Source organism: Formica exsecta, unplaced genomic scaffold, assembly GCF_003651465.1.
Source record: "Formica exsecta isolate Colony F162 unplaced genomic scaffold, ASM365146v1 scaffold619, whole genome shotgun sequence".
Lineage (NCBI taxonomy): Eukaryota > Metazoa > Arthropoda > Insecta > Hymenoptera > Formicidae > Formica > Formica exsecta.
Window position 1 is genome coordinate 9,061 of NW_021853380.1, and position 20,625 is coordinate 29,685.

Here is a 20,625-nt window from a genome sequence, read left to right on the forward strand (position 1 = left end):
CAATCCCAGATGTAAGATCTTGTTGCTATTCCGACGCCATAGCTCGTTTTGCGCTATTTCAAAATTGTTACGTTGTCCAGCTCGATTCCGGACGAGCTCCCAAAATGTTGCGTCCGCGGATCGGAATCGAGATAAATCGAATCACGCAAGACACAACCGGCACTCACACTCCGCGTCGTAAATAATAACTCTTAGTTATGAAAGAACAAGAACTTTAATGAAACAGAACTATATAACTATTCACAGAAATAGAGAACAGAGAATATCGTTAATAATCTTAAACACGTCCGCGCGGATTGACATCTGTCACGAAACTCAGATGGCGACCCAAAACAACATGTCCGCCGTTGTTTAACAGCAAACTCCCCGGCAACGTGCTTAGAGACGATCTCTCGAAGACGGGCATAATCCAGGGATGCAACAATATACACATATCTTATATTTCCAGAAACACACTAATAAAAAGCTCCTTTTATTTAATTTTTCGGATTTTCTGCGGGATTCTATATAAAAAGAAAAAAGTTTGAACTATTCAATTATTAGTGAAAAAATGATTGAAAGCTATTGAAAAAATAAGTGTTTAATCAATTTTTGGCAACATAATATTTTTTTTGCAAAAGTTCCTTATGAAAAATAATATTAGGAGTTTTGTGGCATGTTGTATGAATATTAATACAACGTTACGCGCAAAGTCTCTGGGATGTTAATGGAATGAGTTTGGAGTGTTTGGACGAACATTTTCATGTTGCTGGGAAGTTGATGGCAGGTTTATTAATCTCCGTGGAATGTTACCGTCTTACAATTTAAGATGTGACTTTATTGGGATATTGGTGTGCCTTGAAGGCTATTATTCATCCATCAAAGCTCCATGAAATATCCATGATTATACCATATGACGTCTATGTGACATCTATTAATACGTCTAATGGATGTCGAATGGAAGTAAGAAATGCGGAATTGTGGATGTCTAGTAGATGTCTATAGGAGATTACATGGATATCTAATAGAGGTTTCAAATCTCCATGATGGACGTCTACTGGACGTCTATCCATTAGAGGTTTATGTTCCGTGTGGGATTGTACTCTTGCATTAAATGTACACCTCTTTCTGCTACGTCATTCACAACGCTCAAGTTTTTTACGATACTCAAACAACTTTGATAATTATTCTCGTTTTCTAACCAATTTTCACAATTGATTTTTAATCAATCTGTTTCCGACTGAAGTTTACGAAAGAAATTTATAGAATTTTGATTAATAAACTGTTCTAAGCCTTGCTCTAGTATTTTTGATATTTCCGATTGTAATAATATAACTTTTTTAAAGTTTCTATCGTAATTATCATCTTTGTCATCTGTACTTATTACATTTGTTTCATTTAATAATTTTTCGACTATCTTTTTTTTTTGTTTCTATTTGTACTTCATCATCAAATAGGGCCATTAAGGAATTTTCGGGATTCATATACCATAAATGATCTAAAAGTTTGTTTAAAGCGATTTCTGATATTTTTTTGTCAATACTTCGATAATCATAAAGAGTTTTAATCAACTGAAAATCGCAATATGAGGCTTTTATAGACATCGGTGCTATGAACCATATCTTTATGTATATTTTCACGATAAAAGTACAAATCATTCCTATCCCTTCTTTTTCTTTTGATTTCAACTCAAAGGTATCTCGAAATATAAAAATTTTCAAGCAATATATTGCCTTAGCCATCAATCTTGCTTGGTGCATAGCTCCAGGAACGTGAAACGTAACTTTTTCTGGTATTATTCCAATAAATATTAAGGTCAATTTTAACAATTCTACGTAATCATCTCTGTTTTGATTTATAGTTAAGTTTTTCTCTGCAAATCTGCGAATTTCAGGAAAATCATCTTTTAAAATGTTGTAAATTATTGGATCGTTATTCCGCTTTTATATTTAGTTAAATCTAATTTATCCCGTTCTTTTTTAAATCGACCAAAAAGTGGCACATTTGGCCCACTGGATTTTGGTATTTTAACCTCAAAAACAGCTCTTAGTATGACCTCGAATATGTGATGCCTACATGGAAATAGAAATATATTTTTTCCTAGTAATTGTTCTATTAAAGTTGCTGCACCATTAATTCGTCCAGTGTTCAAAGCGGTTGTATCACAACACAAACCAACTACTGAATTACTTATTCCATACTCTTGTAACGCATCGAAGACAGCATTAGCCTGTTCATTTCCTATAGCACTTTCAAGCTTTGGTATTTATAGTAGTTCAATTTCATTTTCTGACGAAACTATTACCGGAAGACGTTCTACAAAAGTTCTACCAATAATATCAGGTAAATATTTTCCATCCCAATGGACAATTAATCTACAAAGATCGGTACTTTTGAATCTTTGTTGGATTTCCTCGGCTCTTTTTATACGAAACATCTCTCTTCTCTGTTTTATTGAAGTTCTGTTTATAACATAATGACTTGCGTCGAGGTCAACGGCTTGTAGAAAAGAGATTAGTAAACTCATAGTATTACGATCACTGATTTTGCATTTATCCAACATTGTACAAAGTTTTGGAGTAAGAATGTTCAACGTTCCACGATATTTTTTCGATGGAGGTAGTTCGTCATTAAGTTCCAAAATAAAACTAGGATCTCTTCCAAGGCTGGCCTAACTAAATGTACTTGTTTGTGTTGATTGAGAATATGAATCGGTTTGGGAAGAAGTTCCTAGATTAATTATAAAGAATATTTTAGATATTAGAACATTTATTTTTATAACATCAAAAAACGATTATTACCATATTGTATCTCTTCAATATTAGCAATAAACCCAACATGTTCAGGTTTTTGGTTGATTCAGTAGAAAATTTTTAACTTCGTCGTTTACCATTATTAAAGCATCATTATGAGAAAAATCAAATAAATTGTCAAATTGGGAAATAAACAAAGATTCCTTAGTTTTTTGATTATCAGTCTGTTTTCCTGCATTTTTTTGCAATTTTCTCCACTCATTGTATAAATTTTCGATTTTATCAATACAACGGCTTTTATGTCTGATTGGAATTTTTGCTTTTTTCCAAAAAATATTTATTTCTTCATAAACTAAACTTGCGCTTTCTCGCAAAGTGAACTTGAATATTCGAATGTTATAAAATAACACTTTTATTACTTGTAAATTTGATGGTAATTTGTTTCCATCAATCTGATAGTGACTACTACCAACGAGAAAAATATTGAACATTTTGCATGTTTAAAGATCCTATATGTGTTTTTATACTCGAACTGAAACAATCTGAGTTAACTTAGAATAATATGTTACTGGATTTATATAAATTTCCAGAAGTATAGAAAAAATTTGAATGATAAAGAAAAACGAACATTGACTTATAGAATTTATACAAATCACTTATTATATAGGAACGAAGGTTAAACGCAAAAAATATATTTGAAAAATACTTCTATAACGCGTATTCGTCTCAATGTGATGTTAAAGAGGTTACATGACAATTGTCCCAATTACTCAATAATAACTCCTTTATTAAGCGTTATAAAAGAAAATGGTACAGGACTTTTCTTTTCAGTTTGATCCAATCTACCTTCACACTTCGGATGTGTCAAAAATTGCCGGACACCCTATATATATATATATATTTTGTCATATGGCCCCCTCCAAACCCTACAACTTTTGTCTGAAACATTTTTTTTGATAAAGCTTACTTTCCGAGATATTTTACAGTTTCAAGTTAAAAAACTCACCCTGTATAAATATATAATCTTGTTTGTTTCTTTTAATTTAATTGTATCAGCTTCTAAAGTTTACATAACTATGTATAGATCCTTGGAGATATTCAACCATCTTTGGATATAAAAAGAAAAAAATTGAAAAATTTTGGTTTGACATTACAACCCCAAACAATTATTGTCGGATCTACATTGAAAGAAATTCATCAATTGTTGTCGTCGACGATGTCTTATATGAAGTGGAATCGACGTTAAAGGCTATCGACGTTACTTTTAAAGCTTTCCATGCACTTTATGCAAATTATCCTGTGGAATCTGAACGAATTTGGTTATTTTTACAAAAAGCAATATATAACATCAAAACTCAATGGGATAAACAAGAAGGTATTGTAACTGTCCTAGCCAAAGAATATTGTGAATCTTAGAAGTTATGTAGAGTAAGTTTTTAATTATTTCGTAATATTTATAAGTAAAAAAACTGTGATTTGCAAATTATTGATAATTATTAACTGATAAGACAATCACTTTGAAAAATGGCAAACTGTGTGCAATGTAAGATAAGTTTACCTTCTATTGATTCTTTGGGACTACGTTTTAGAATTGCACATAAAAGACATATATTTAACATCTATCAATGCGGCGAACAAAATTGTAGTCGTACTTTTGATCAATGGGCAACGTTAAAAAAGCATTTTATGAAAAAACATAATATTTTGCCAAACAAAAAGCAAAGTACAATATCTAGTAATTTAGAAATGCAAGAGCAAAATTTAAGTTCTCATTATTCTCATTTTGAAAATCATACATTTGTAGAAAATAATATTTCTTTTGAAAATTTCAAATCATTTGTCGACAATCAAGCCGAAGTACTAATTGCAAAACTTTATAATAATTCCTGTATTCCACGTGGTCATGTGCAGACTATTATAAATGACATTCAGCAACTTATTCTTGAAGGATGCTTACCTTTATTATCGAATAAAATAAGAAATATGTGTATATCTATAAATGTTGATGCTGCATTTCTAAATGATATTGATTTAATGTTTCACATTATAAAAAATCCTTTTGAACATTTCTCGACTAAATATAAGGTATTTAAACATTTTGAAACATGTGGAGAATACATTCCATCAAAAGAATATTTAATAGGTCCTAGGTTAGAGGGAGTAAGTACTCGATATGGAATTCAAGCGAAACATGTCCCAGTTTATGGTCAATTTATAGCATTAAGAAAAATATTGGGAAGATTTTTTAAATTGCCTTATGCATTTGAAAGCACTATTTCATATATAAAATCATTGAAAGAAGATTCACAGTACGTAACAAACTTTATTCAAAGTCCACTTTGGAAACGTAAAATGGTTTCTTATGGTAAAGATGATATTATTTTGCCCCTATTCTCTTATTATGACGACTTTGAACCTAATAATTCTTTGGGCCCTCATTGTGATAAATTAGGCGCTGTCTATTGTGCAATTTCTTGTCTTCCTCCCGAATGTCAATCTATAGTCGATAATATATTCCTGATTTTATTATTTCATAGCGAAGATAGAAAATGGTTTGGCAATAAAAGAACGTTTTCACCTTTGATCGAGGAATTACAATTTTTAGAAAGTAAAGGAATAATTATGAATACTTCAGAAGGGAATAAAACAGTATTTTTTATTCTTGCTCTTCTCTTAGGTGATAATCTTGGTTTGCATAGTATGACTGGATTCATAGAATCCTTTAATAGTAGATATTCTTGTCGATTTTTTAAATGCACCAAACGCGAAACAGAAATTGATTACGAACAAAAGGTAGCACTTTTACGATCTGAAGAAAATTATGAAAAAGATATAATGATAGATAATAGTGCTTTTACTGGAATAAAAGAACTATGCGTTTTTAATGAAATTAATTCGTATCATATTACATCTAATTATACTGTAGATATAATGCATGATGTGCTGGAAGGAGTATGTCATTATGACAATCTACTAATTCTTAATCATTTTGACAAAAATATCGAATTTTTTTCTTTGGATATTTTAGATTTTCGTTTAGCCATGTTTGATTTTGGCCCTATTGATACATCAAACAGGCCTCCGCAAATCTCTCGAGATAACTTAAAGAAAAATAAATTAAAAATGACTGCTTCCGAAATGTTATGCTTTACAAGATTTTTTGGTGTTCTTATTGGAGATCTGATATTGGAAAATGATATATTTTGGCAATTATATATTCTTTTAAGACAAATTTTAGATATTTTATTGTCAAAGACTTTAGCACAAGATGATTCGTTATTATTAAATCATTTAGTATATGAACATAACAAATTATATATAGAATTGGGAGGAAATAAACTCTGAAAGCGAAATTTCATCATTTACTCCATTATGCCAAAGTGCTCGAAATGTCAGGATCATTTGTTCATTATTCATCCATGCGCTTTGAAGCCAAGCATAGATCTCTTAAGAAATCTTGTTATACTAATGCATGTAGAAAAAATATTGCCAAATCTGTAGCCATAAAGCACCAATTACAATTTTGACTAAAATCATGCGAAAGCATATTACCTAAAATAAAAATTGGTCCCGGAGAAATTATGGATATAACCTTAATTGATAATTTCGAATTATTTAAAGATATGTTACCAATATTAGAAAATAAAATGTATTTTGTCTCTAATTGGGTGCAATACAAGGGTACACATTATCAGACAGGAATGGTTTTAATAATAGATTATGATATTGCTACAGGGCCTATTTTTGAAGAGATTACAAAGATTTTTATTCAAAATAATAATTCAATATTTTTATGTTTTGTATATGAAACTATAGGCTATAACTCTCATGTTCATGCATATGAAATTTCAAAAAATTATAACGAAATAAAGATTACAACTTAAGAGAATCTTTTCAATCCATTTCCTATTTATTCACATAGAATAAGCAATGGTGAATTGTATTGCGTATTACGTTGTTCTAAATAATGATTTATTTTTCAACTTGTCTTTTTCAACTTGTATTTTTAACTTGTATTGTTCAACTTGTATTTTTCAACTTTACTGGAGTTTCTATATAGTTTTTCTAAATAAAATGTTGGCATAATGTGCGACATAAGGTGTTTATATTATTATTGCTGCAACCATTTCCAATTTTATACATTATATTCTGGATTCATATTTGTGTATGTTTGCAGACAGAGAAGAAACAACTTTACAGTATTAGAAAAGTAAACTGTTTTATTAGTAAAATATCTTCTGTACTATCCATTTAGGTTTGCTATGTTTGGAGGTAAATAAATACATATTAAAATTTAATAACAGATATTAAAATATAATTAAATTGATTTTTATTTTTATTAGATTTTATATATATTTGTATTTATTTATTTTTTAGATAGAAAGTAAACCTGAATGGATATTACTGCAAAGATACTTTACTAAAAAAGCGAATTACCTTCCTAATATGCACAATTACTTTGCTAATATAACCAAAATGCATTGTTAATACAGAGCACTAACCTTTTGCTAATATAGCAAAGTTGCTTTGTTGAAATTATTAAAAAGCGCTTGCTGAAATTACTAAACACAGCTAAATTTTTTTATCAATATAGCAAAATTACTTTGCTTATTTACTCAAAATAACTTGTTGATTCAGCAAAAGTGTTCTTCTAATATAGCAAACTTGATTCGTTCATGTAAACAGATTGCGTTATTGATGCAGCAAAAGTATGTCAATGGTAGAATAAAAACAGTTTGTTATTATACCCTGCGGAAAATGGTCGATTAAAACCGATTAAAACATAATCCCGCGGCGAAGGTCAAGCGAGCCAATCTGGAAGTAGAAAGCGGGGATATAAGGCGGACCCTCTGCAGAGAAATCGTATATTTGTTTTTAACAACTGAGTCCGTTTCAATTGTAGAAACACCGATTCAATAATTGACGACATTATTTGCAGGATTGGCAAATATATTTTCAGCAAATAAAATTAGTATTCTTAGCAAATCTCTTTACTGTCCATATAACTAACGAAATTTGCTACGAAAGCATAAAATATGCTGTGACAGCAAACTTTCTTTTTCCGTGTACACAAATTCTAGACGCGATTATTAATAAACAACGAAAAAGAGACGCACTTTACGCGACCGACACTCACACTCGGACAACAGACATATTATACAATCGAGACTTATGCTCTAAACGTGTGATAACCGACGCACACGCAATATACGGAATCCGGATCTCCAGAGAGACGTTACGCGGTTAAGCAAACCCGATATTACTTTCTCTATTCACGGAACCCGATACTCTTAAGGCCCCGGGGCTCGAATCGCTTGACAATGTGGCCGTGATGCTAAAATTTACACTAAAGAATCGGGCTCAGCCCGTACGCCAAAATACGAATTCACGGCGACGACGACAGAACGATACAATCCCGGGCGTGATCGCGCGTGGATTATTAGCGGAGGATAACCTCACCGGCACCGTAATCTCTCCCGAGGGCGGCCAAAGGGTCAACGACGTCCTCCGGCCTCGGTCCTTTCTTGCGGCGGTCGTCGGGAATCCTCTCCGCTTGCCTCGGCGGCCGCAATCGTCCTCTTTCTCGAAAAATCGACCTTGTCGGCCCGCGAACGTCTTACTCTTACTAGCCCACGCGTCCGTGCCGGTCTGTCCCTGGTCCCGGGCCCCGGAATCGTCGCGATCTCAAATCATTACCTCCGGGCCAGCCGGGGCTGCGCACACGGGGTGCGCATTATCGCGACCAATTACGTGCTACCACGCGCTGCGGGCGACGCGCTCACGATCGTATCGGGGGTGCCCGCGCCCCCGGTACCACTAACGATAATTTAATGGGGCCTAATTTGCTCCACGGAGCCGTTGCGAGATCTCGGCCGGGCGTCTTGACCGGAAATATGGTTGCGACCCTCGTTGCTGTATTTTCCTGCGGACTGCGCTCTGCGGCGGCGACATTAATGCAGTACCTCCAAGGGGAGCGGTTCTGCACGGTCCTGGATCCTTGCGCGAGGATTCGCTCGTTGTCCCGTGCGTCGCGCATCACGCGTGCGGGTCCTGATCCCGTCGTGACGTCGAAAGATTTCCGCTGCTTGTTTTAAATAACGAAATGCTGGCTCATCTTCCCTCAAAGGTCGCTTAAGAATCTCAAGATCGCCGATATGTGTTTCTGGTTGCCGCAAATCGGTCTCCCGCCTTCTCCTCCGATGAGGATCCCAAAATAAATATTCATACAAAAGAAAAAATAATAAACAAAATTAATATAATGAACAGAATCTCGATTAATGACGCCTTTCTGGAGACTGCGGTACGGTTCTCGCAATTTTTCGACTGGCGCGTAGCCCGCGCTTTGCGATTGGAGAGGGATCCGGCGGACGCGCGCGAGACAGCAAATCACAATACATATAGGGGATTCCATTAAAAAAAAATAAAGTTGAACTCCATATGACCTTGGCACATTCACTCAAGGTCAAACCAATGACACCATCTTATGTCCCTCTTCGGACCAAACAACTTTTGTCTAAAACGTTTTTCTATATCTTTCATATTTTTCCAAATATTTACCTGGGGCGATTAAAATGGAACACCCTGTATATATATTCTGCCCAATTGTAAATGCGCGGAGCGAGGTCGTTCTCTCCGTGAACGCAGTATAGTATATTATAGAAGTCTGTTATCGATACATAAGCGCGTATATAATGTGTTAAATACAAAATCGGTTTAGATATTATAATTGTTTATTCAACATCTTTCCTCCCTTATATTGACATATCGCAATTTATATGTATTTGTCATATTTTTCTGGTGTGCAGCTATTCTTACGATCCATCGCAATAATTCATTATTCGTTGGAACAATTGTTTAAAAACGCGTGTATCATTCTAATTTGCCTCGGCATTAATTATAGATAAGATTATTAATTATAGATAAAATATTAAAAGTTCACGTTTCATTGAAATAACGATTCCAGTTGTCATTAATCGTATCCATGTTTAAAAGTTTAACACGTAACATTCATCTTTTATATTGATTGATGACGTAATATTATTCCACCGATGTAAGATTACTCGGTTTCTCATTTCTCATGAGTTTGAGAACTCTCTCGTATACGAGTTTTGGCGCATCCTTGGCCCATAAAAAGTCTATGTGATTGAAATTGGACCACGGCACTTCATACATATCCACTACGTTGGGCAGTGAATGGTACAATCTCCTCACATCCTTGAAGAAATATTTTTGTTAGTTATGCGTGATTTCTCTTAAACTATCTTTCCAATTCTACGCATAAAAAATCGATTTATACAGCGTGTCCCAGAATTAGACGGACAAACTTTAGATGGTTATGAAAGACACCAAAACAAGCCAATTTTGTCAATAAACCCGTGTCCGCAAATGAGCCGTTTTGGCACTAGAGAATCAAAGACTAACAAGGGCAAAAATCTTTGAAAACAATTATTTTTTCAAAATTTTATTAATGTGGTTAAATAGAGGTGTTGTTACCATGAAACTTTTGTATAAAACATTTTTTAATGTCTCGAATAATTTTCGAGATATATCGAGAAAAGCAAAAAGCCGCTCTACATATGAGGGGTGATTTCAACCCTTAGAATCGTTTTTGGGCCGCAAATGGAAATTTATAAATTCACCTATTTACTCCTCCCTCCCTTACATATGTGTAAAATTTGATCAAAATCAGAATTTTTGGATTCGTGAAGTTCCCTTGTTAGTCTTTGAATCTCTAGTGCCAAAACAGCTCATTTGTGGACATGGATTAAATTGTTTTGGTGTCTTTTATATTCTTTTTATTCTGAAGTTTGTCGGTCTAATTCTGGGACACCTTGTATACAGCCGAATACTCTCCACTATATATTTTCGTTATTTGAATACCTACTTTTCTGTTACTTACCTCTGTGCTGATCAACCAATCATTTTTGGAGTAGAGCAACGCGACTGGTATCGTGATATTTGCTAGATTATAGTCTGGAGGTTCCGTCGAATTATAAATCAATTGATTTTTCGCGCGACCGTAATCGTATTGGCGAAACTTGCCCGATTGGAATATCTGAGTGTAATGCGCCAACGTCTTAGCCGAGGTGCCGGCAGGATCGTGACCCAAGATGACAGGTTCCAGAGTCTAAGTAGGCGACAACAAGGACGCTTACGCAAAGTCCGATCTGAATTATAATCGCGAGAGTTGTTGATGACGATCGAAGCTTCGATTGCGACGGAGTTATACTTCGATCATGCCATTCGTAAAATTTTCATGTAATGAAACTGCTGGTAGTTGTAACCGATTATCATACTCACGTAATTAAACTGCTCGTAGTCATAACCAAACATCAGAAACATGGCGTGGGCGCAAATCTTCTTGCCGAAACCCCGGCCGCAGCCGTATTTCGTAAAAAATCTCAAAAAATCGCTTCGCAGAAATTCACCATGAAAGAAGAATTGTGTCATTTTCTGTAATTGAAGATCTCTCTTAATCGTGATGGAATTTACTTGTAATTTTCTTTTTAAACTTTAGCGGTAATTTTGAGAATAAATAAATTAATCTCTAAGAATTTTTTAAATAAATTAAAATAATTTATGGAAACTTAGATCTTATTGTTAATTTTAACTGGTCGAAGCACAGCTCGATAAAATTATGATTAAAAATTAAATATATACAACAAAAACGAACATGTGAAGTACTTACAACACAAAAAAATATATTAATTTTTCAATCTTGAAAAACAATTTTTTCGTAAATATTGCAAAAAGTAATCTTTCATCTTTTTTATTTATATTTTATTTATGAGATAAATCTTTTTTTTTTAATTTTGTCACAAGAGATGAATTTCATTCTGTATACACTATTAAACAAATTCCATCTAAAATTAGCTACAATATATTGTTTTTTATTATTTTGTCTATTTGTAATTTTAATATGTAAATTAAGAATTATTGATGTCCAGCCGCGCGTTCACGCTAAAGAAATTTATATTTCAAAATTGATCATTTAATAATTATATTTAAAAAAAATGGTATACTCTCTAGTTTGTTTATACATATAGTATAAAAATGAGAAATAAAATATTTTTTGTGTTTAACAAAATAATATTATTTTAAACAGTTATTTTGCATTAATGAATTATTTTTTAACAGTATTCACCTATATTTTACTTTACCTGAAACATCTTCCAAAAGGGAACCAAGTATCGTATAGGACTTTTCATATGGTTTATAAAGGCCGTTGGCGCGAGGCTGATCATTATTTGCACCATTCGAGTGATTTCCGGATGCACCGATGCCATTACATAAAAAGTTGTTGTGCCCATTGAATGACCAATGTACGTATGTAGTGGTTGCGATTTTGTATTTGTAATAAATGTAATCATCGCGGGTAAATCGTAGATGCCCAGTTCGTTAAAGCTAATGAAAAATTCAATCAGTATATCGTCATAAAATATGTAAATATGTATATATATTGCCATATATAATATATATATAACATAATATATATCACATAATAAAATATAAATAACATAATATATATATAACATGCTACTTAAATTGTACATACTATAGTTTAAATATATACATATGTATATATATGTATATATATGTACGTAATATATGTAATATATGCAAATCTATATATTGTACATATGTATATATCTATATAATAAAAAAGGTATTCCATGTACGCAGAATGCAGACTATTTTATTATTGTTACCGTATCTCTTACCTGAAAATAAAATTTCTTTTTTTTGACAAAATTCTGAAAATGCAATATTTATGAGATGTCTATTTTTTATATTGCCAAACAGTGCGTTTGCTGTTTCTTGATTCTTAATTTAAATGACTTTTTGTGTACAAATATATGATAAGTCTGATATTGATTAAATAAATATTATATTTAAATTAAATGAATATTATACTTAATTATAACAGAATTACCAAAATTTCTCCACGATAAATTATTTATACAAAAAATCAAAAAATAGCACAAATGCACTATATTGACATATTAGAAAATGAAATATCTCGAAAACGATGCGTTTCCGAATATTTTGTCAAAAAAAAGGATGTGATTTTTGACAAAAAATACAGTAATATTTATTTCTATGCAACTTACATATAAATACTTTGTATTTTTTTATACCACATACATATTTCTAAATAAGTGCAACTTAAGATAAGTACAGCATATAAATATATAAGTATGTATTAGCATAAAAGTGCATCAAATCTTTACATTTGACGCCAAATTAAATCACACAATGATTATCATTATATCATTTTCAAAGCACTATTATTTTTATTTTATCCAAGTACCTAAAGTCCCAAAATGTTGAGTTCGATGGCGATAGGGAAATATGCGCCTTGGAATAGGTATTACCACGGAAATTGCCTAACCAAACATCGTATCCCTGATCCGCTAATAGGTAAGCTAAAAGAATGCAAGAGAACATTCTTTGCAATAGTTATTACATAACTTATATATAGTTTTCGATATAATATTATATAATTTCATATAAAATTATGTAATATAATATTAAATTTGAGATTATTTCTTGAGCGTTTTTACAATAAAAATGAAATGATTTCGGAATATCTCTTAATCCCGGAAGATTGATTAAAAGATTGATTATAATTTCATACCGAGTGCTTTGCCTTTGCCAAGAATAACCCAATCGGCGGAGCTGCCTAGAATGCCGTGCTGCAGGAATACCGGTACAGAACCGTTGCCACCTGGGATACGATGTAACGTCAAAAGATAGCCGTCCTCCGTCATTACAACGTGAGCTTCCGCGGGATAACCCGCCTTTTTTATGATCTCCGGCTAGAAAAAAATGAGTAAAAATGATAACATTGATCTAAAGTTGAAATAAATTTGTGTGACAAACTGCACATAATATTTATTTTCTAAATAATGGGGCATTAAATTCTGCATTAAATATAAAATAAAATGGGTCATTAATTTCTGCATTAAATATAAAATATCAATATTTAATAAATATAATCTCCGGCTAGAAAAAAATGAATAAGAAAAAATAACATTGATCTAAAGTTGAAATCAATTTGTGCGACGAACTGCACATAATATTTATTTTCTAAATAATGGGGTATTAGATTCTGCATTAAATATAAAATAAAATAAGTTATTAATTTCAGCATTAAATATAAAATATCAATATTTAATAAATATAAGAAGTAATTATATAATAAAAATAATAAATAAGTGTAATATATTTAAAACGGAATCAAATAATCATTAATAAATTTAATTAGATGTTACGTGATTGTAATTTGCAGAAACTGCAGATCGAAGTCTTTTACAATTAGCATAATAAAAAGTATGACGCTCTATAAAAATTATTTTAAATGCAAACTTTACAAAGGATTTAAATTTTAAAGATTTATTTTTTTATATTTATCTCTTAAATGACTGCAATTAAAATAGTTTTAATGGTTATTTTGCTATTATAATATATATATTACATATAATTGAATATCTTAAGACAAAAAAAGAAGAAATTAATATTAATTAGAGTACTAATAATAGAATTTTAAATTCCTTCTAAAAAGCAAAAAGAAAAGATATAAATGTTATTATAGTAGCGGTAGTTAACGCCTATGTATAATTTTACGAAATTTAAATTTTAGTTTTTAATAGAAGAGTGACATCTGCGGCGTAAGATTATTGTTGATCATTTTCTGCATTAAAAAAGTTCAACTAATTAAAATAACGAAAACTTTAATCCTCGTCTATGAATGAAAAAGTATACTTACTGTGTTGAGAATGACATCAGGATTGAATGCAGTGTTGTTCGACCCATTTCGGCTGGTCCATATTATTCTCCTCATGAGTGTACTTAGCTCGGTGGTCACATCCGCCGGCGCCGCATCAAGACCGCAAAAAAATAGCAAATATACGATTCCGATCAATCTCATTGTATTGATGAGAGATTCAATAAACAGTAAAAGAAACACGATAAGACACGAGAAGAAAACGACACGAGAGTGTTCCACGGCACTTACTGTTGAAATGAATGAATCGTCATTTTATTTGAGATTCTTTTTTATCAATTGGAAAAAAGAAGCACTATCGCTTTATTAGTCATAAGATGATAAGTCATTAGAAAAGATATACATGTATGTAGAAGATAGATTGTGTCGGAATTACAGTGTAAAACCGAAGGCGCATCAAATTAGCGCACATATCCAATAAATCCGATAGTAGTCTTAATCATTGAATTACATTTTTATCTGCTGTCCTACAAATTCACTGCTAATCCTTCATCTCGTGCAGAGAAATAAGTGCTGATCTCTGTTTGTTTCAGCATTTCGCTTTCTATCTGTTTTACCGCAATATTCGCCAATTTCTGCAAAGACTAGAAAATAAATGTTAATTTCCAACACAAGATATTGTAAATGTAATTATGATGTAATTTATTTTGATGCCTATATCATTTTAACATATTTTATATAAATTGTATTGCGACTTTTCCATCAATCAATTTAAATCCTGTGAATTCATCCTTAATATCAAAGAAATAATTTAAATGTGCTATTTTTTCATTATTTATTAATGCTTATAATTTCAAAATATTTGCAATTTTTAACAAAAAGTTTTGAAATTTGAAAGAAATTATGTATCAAAATATTTTTTTGTTTTCATGAAACTTTTTCCATGAAATCGGAAAGATATATAAATACATTTAAAAATTATATGGTTCAATATTACAACAATATATTAAAATTTCAATATTAATAATGAAAGGAAATAGAGATATTTATAGTTTTATATGAATATAATAAGTAAACAAAAATAATTGAATTTATATTGATAAAAAAAGTTACTAAAATCAGATATATTAAAGTTTTGTATATCAGATTTGTAATCAAATACTTATCCAAAGCTTCTAAATTTATTTCATGCCAATATTTTTCTTGTCTTCTGTAGGTATCTTCTTTTGAAAAGCTAACATTTTTTAATCATCTTGCAACATTCTATATATTTTTTCCTTATCAATGGACTTTGTTCTTAAACAGTTTTGTAATCTGTAAAGACTAGTTTGAATTTGCGGGGAGAAACATGTAAGCAGCGATTTTACGGTGGTAATTCTTTGTATAACTTTTATCTAGTTTGATAAAATTAGATAAAAACTTAGGTCTAGGCTGTAGATATCAATGCATCTCCAATGCATTTCGTTTTAGGTGAGCGATATTTCTGTTGCCATCTTACCGGCTTTATATACAAATATATAAAATTATAGTAGACAATTATATAGAATATAGTATAGTTCAACCGCGCATAAATTTCACTTTTTCTAAAAAACAATGCAAAAATTATTTTCCTAATTATTCTTGCTGAATAAACTAACAGAAGAAACAAATGAGAAAAAGAACATATATGAATATATAAAATTATATATATTTTTTAAATAATTGTATATAAACAATTTTTTTTTAACAGTAAATTTAATTTCGTCTTTGCTATTGTCTTTGCTATCGTAAATATATGTATATACAGGATGTCCGACAAGTAAGTGACCAAACGGAAGGTGAAGATAGATTGGGTCAAACTGAGTCAAAAAGTCCTGAACCATTTTTTTTATAACGCTTAATAAAGGAGTTATTATTGATTAAGTCTGTTTAATTAGCGCCGACCTTTAGCCGCATGCCTAGTAGTTGTGTGAGCGCTCCGTCGCTACGGCGGCGCACATTACCAGAGGCGGGCAGCTCACCGACGTGCGTCCGGTTAAAAGTCGGCGCTAATGGGGGGCCCAGACTTTATTCAATAATAACTCTTTTATTAAGGGGATTCCAAAGGGTCTGTTTTACCGATAAAAACTTTATTTTGCAAAATCTTTTTGTTGATTATAGATATCAAAAAATCCTTTTCCACAATTAAAGTATACATAATAACGGAGCGCGGAATTTAACATTTCATATGAAAAGTGAAAAAAAATGATAAAATTACAGTTTAGTTATCGGCCTGTGCCGTCAACATTTACTTAATATAAAAGATTTGTAATCTGCACGTGCCTAATCAGTAAACCCCGCACTCGGCATTTCATCAAAGAGTATAAGTGAGCTTAGAGAAGTGAGTTTAGAAGCTTTATAAAAAAGATTCTGCAAAATAAAATTTTCGTGCATATGAACATTGTTTTTTTAAGTGCTCCCTAGGTTATGTAACAGTTACATATTGGTTTGCTGGGTATGTTGTAATTTAAATGTATTTGTTACATCGTTAGCGCAATTTTTATGATTCATCGCAATGGATCCAAAACTCGCTGAAACGATTGCTTAAAAACTATTATTCTAATTTGCCTCTGTCCTAATTTTAAATAATATTAAATTTTTATAGGTATTTCTTTTAGATACATTTCATTGTATTTTAACGATTGCAGTTACCCTCAATTGTATCCATCTAACTAAAGGTTTAGCAGGTAACATTCATCTCTTACTTTAATTGTCTACGTAACATTTCTCCATCGATGTAACATTATTTAAATTCTCGCTTCTCATTATCTTGAGAACTCTCTTGTATACGAGTTTCGGCGCATCCTTGGCCCATATAAAATCCATGTGATTGAAATTGCGCCATGGAATTTTGTATACGTCCACTACATTGGGCAACACGCGGTAGAGTTTTTTCACATCCTTGAAGAAATACTTTCGTAAATTATCGCACGCGATTTCTTTCAAACTATCTTCCCGTTTCTAAAGGAAGATACGATGCTTGACTTATATACAATTAGCGCGTATCAATCTCTACTATGTATTTCCTTTATATATGTATATTGAATATTTCCTTATTTACCATGATGTCATCCAGAGTGTCGCCAGGACCGTAAAATAACGCGATCGGGACTGTTATATTCGCTAGATCATAGTCCGGAGGTTCCACCGAGTTATAGATTAATAGATTTTCCGCGCTACAGTAATCGTATTGACGAAACTTGGCCGACTGGAATCCCTGAGTGTAATGCACTAGCGTATCAAACGAACCACCGGCCGGAAAGTGACTAATGATGACGGGTAGCAGAGTCTAACAATAAATAGAGAACAATAAAAAACATACATAAAGTTCGATCTGAGGTGCGAATCGAAACGTGATGGTCGAAGATTCGATCTTTGCGATATTTGCGCAATTATTACTCACGTGATTAAACTGCTTGCCGCTGTAACCCCAGATCATAAACATCACGTTGGAGCAGATCTTTCCGCTGATGTTCTGGTCGCAGACGTATTTCAAATACAATCTCACGAAATCGCTTAGCAGAAATTCGTGAAAAAAAATCGCATTATTATCTGAAATCGGAGATCTCTCTTAATTGTAATTTATTTGTAAATCTTTTTTTTCTTTAAGGTTTAGCGATAATTAGAAAAGTAAATAAATTAATTTCTAAGCTCTTTTTTTATCACAGAAATTGAAATAATTTATAGAAGTTTCGAGAATTTCATTAATATTAATATTAATTTGTCGAGAAATTTCTCGTTAGAATTAAAAATGAAAATTAAGTGTATACGAACAGGATGAAACAGAAAAAAATATTTACACTCGTCAACAAAATTATCACAGATAATTTCATGTCAAAATTTCCCATAACTTCAAATAAGTATAACTCCAAAAATTGTCGTATTAGAAATTTTTTTTTTCATAATCAAGTTTAAAGTTTGTACTTTAAAAAGTATTTGTCAGATTTTTAATTTATTCTCCCTCTCTGCCGCCGTCTTTTCAAAAGTAAGGATGTGTTACGTCTCCAAAAAATCGCATAATTTGATACACTCAACGGGGTGGAATAAATTTTTTTCGCAAATCGCATGATAATTATCGTAAAATATGGACTTTTTCTTGCAAATTAAAAAAAATGAGTTTGTTCGATTTTTTTTCGCGGAGTTACGATGTATCAAATCATACATTTTTGTTTAGACTCCCTCTAATAGAATCTGGCCATACGATAGCAACTTTTGATTGGTCCGCCATTTTTTGGCAACTCCCGTTGATATTTGAATGGAAGTGGCAATAGCAGTAAATTGTCGCAAAGAAAATTGAAAATATACGTGATAAAAACAATACATACATAAGAATTTTCACTGTACAAAAAACGTATGAACAGTCAACAGTTTAAGAAAATAAAAAGAGACAAAAAAAAGAAAGAACGGAAATATTACAACAATAGTAATTTATTGTATTAAGACTTATATTAAAAAACACACTGTAGAATATATAATAAACTATATAACAATATAGAAATATAGAATATGTAATAACAAACAAAACATTTTTGTTGGTTTCATAAATCATTGGAAAAACAAGACATATTAAGGCACATTAGAAAAAGATATTATGCATATCCATGGATTTGCTATTATATCTATATATATTTATTATGCATAGTATTTTTTCTCTGATAAATATGTAATAATCGCAAAACAACAAATCTTTTGAGAATTTTGGAATATAATCAAGCGACGCGGTAGCGTCGCGACGCCAAGTATATATAAAAATTCGTTCCAGCTTGTCAACGGTTTGCCTATGTACAGGGGCTGCGACGCTACCAAGTAGCTTATCCGAAATTTTAGATCTAGTAAACTTTCGATTAAGATATTTTAATAACTAAAGCCGTAATAAAAAATCTAACGGCATTTTTATTATATAATGTGAATACAAGCTTTCGATTGCGACCGGTTCGAATAAGATTGGTGCAGTCAATCCCGAGAAATGATGATCGTATATCAGAATTGTGACATTTTTCGTTCTTCATCATTATCATAATCATAAGTTTCAGACTCTCACGTACGTATGCTCGCACGCACACACGCAAAGCGATTTTGTCCCTCAAGGCGCGTTTGCAGCGCTCATGTACAATTATTCGCTTTAGTGTGCAAATACGCCTTGAGAGAACTTGCGTAAAGTTGGCACCCGACTTTAACTAAATCAGATTTTAAAGTTTGTTTCTCGTAGAATTTTGCCTGTAGATGATTGTAGTAATCATTATTTTGTTTGTAGTTGAAAAATAAGTTAAAATCGGTGAGGTCGCCCTTAATCTTAAGTTTTACCATAATTTATAATTTGTTTATTTTTCAACTACAAACAAAAGTTCTTGTACTACAAACAACTACAAACAATTTGTCACAGAAATTCGATGCCATTGAAATTTTCATTGTAAATTAATTCTTAATTATCAATTAATAATTAATAATTTGTTAATTTTTCAACTACAAACAAAATAATGATTACTACAATCATCTACGGGCAAAATTCTACGAGAAACAAACTTCAAAATCTGATTCAGTTAAACTCGGGTGCCAACTTCACGCAAGTCTTGAGAGACAATGTGTATGTGTATGTGCGTGCATACGAAACGTATATGATACGTATCAAGCGACGCGGTACGCGACATACGGTCTTATACCGTATGCAATCCCAGCTGAAGAACTTTGCTAAACAGCGTAACATATTGCGTTATAAAGAGTTAGCAGTAGCAGACAGTAAGTACAATTAATTAGCACATATAAAACATTGAATAGCATACAGTATAGTTTTATTTATGTAGAATTGGCATCGTTAATTTTATTAAATCCTATATAGGCAATAAAATATTGTGTAAAGTAGCTCAATGTAACTGTACCTATAAATTCATTCACTTATTACTGTAACATCATATAGTTGAAGAATGATCTACATTGAAGTATGATGTTATGATTTTTTAAAGGTTTTTATTTTTTACAGGAAAATCATTTTTAGTTTTTCATTTTGTATGAAAATTATTTTCCACGGAAAAATTTTTTTAAAAGTTATTTTTTAGAGATAAATAATAAACTTTTTTTGCGTACAAGTTGGGATTTTTTTATATACTTGGCGTATTTTTTTTTATAGATAACAATTTAAAATGTGATCAG

At 31.6% G+C, this 20,625-nt stretch overlaps 3 protein-coding genes and 1 pseudogene across 3 annotated transcripts in view; 2 read left to right on the forward strand and 2 right to left on the reverse strand.

Moving 5' to 3' along the window:
• LOC115242720 overlaps positions 1 to 984 on the forward strand; it is a 10,032-nt gene extending 9,048 nt beyond the window's left edge. Inside the window, exon 4 of the mRNA XM_029819227.1 lies at positions 844 to 984. Coding sequence (XP_029675087.1) covers positions 844 to 984 — 141 coding nt within the window. The remainder of the gene's footprint in view (positions 1 to 843) is intronic.
• A 2,731-nt stretch (positions 985 to 3,715) lies between these two features.
• On the forward strand, positions 3,716 to 7,516 carry LOC115242718 (annotated as a pseudogene).
• Positions 7,517 to 9,445: 1,929 nt separating this feature from the next.
• On the reverse strand, positions 9,446 to 14,788 carry LOC115242714 (lipase 3-like). The gene is made up of 7 exons (XM_029819223.1): positions 14,503 to 14,788; positions 13,372 to 13,552; positions 13,045 to 13,159; positions 11,894 to 12,137; positions 11,034 to 11,186; positions 10,633 to 10,860; positions 9,446 to 9,947 (listed from the first exon to the last, which is right to left on the reverse strand). Exons 1-7 carry the CDS (start codon positions 14,662 to 14,664, stop codon positions 9,771 to 9,773), a joined length of 1,260 nt encoding a protein of 419 aa, XP_029675083.1. The 5' UTR covers positions 14,665 to 14,788; the 3' UTR covers positions 9,446 to 9,770.
• Positions 14,789 to 16,870: 2,082 nt separating this feature from the next.
• LOC115242716 (lipase 3-like) overlaps positions 16,871 to 20,625 on the reverse strand; it is a 16,097-nt gene continuing 12,342 nt past the window's right edge. Inside the window, exons 3-5 of the mRNA XM_029819225.1 lie at positions 17,882 to 18,030; positions 17,540 to 17,767; positions 16,871 to 17,379 (exon numbers count right to left, since the gene is read on the reverse strand). Of these exons, the coding sequence (XP_029675085.1) occupies positions 17,185 to 17,379; positions 17,540 to 17,767; positions 17,882 to 18,030 (572 nt within the window). The 3' untranslated portion in view covers positions 16,871 to 17,184. The remainder of the gene's footprint in view (positions 17,380 to 17,539; positions 17,768 to 17,881; positions 18,031 to 20,625) is intronic.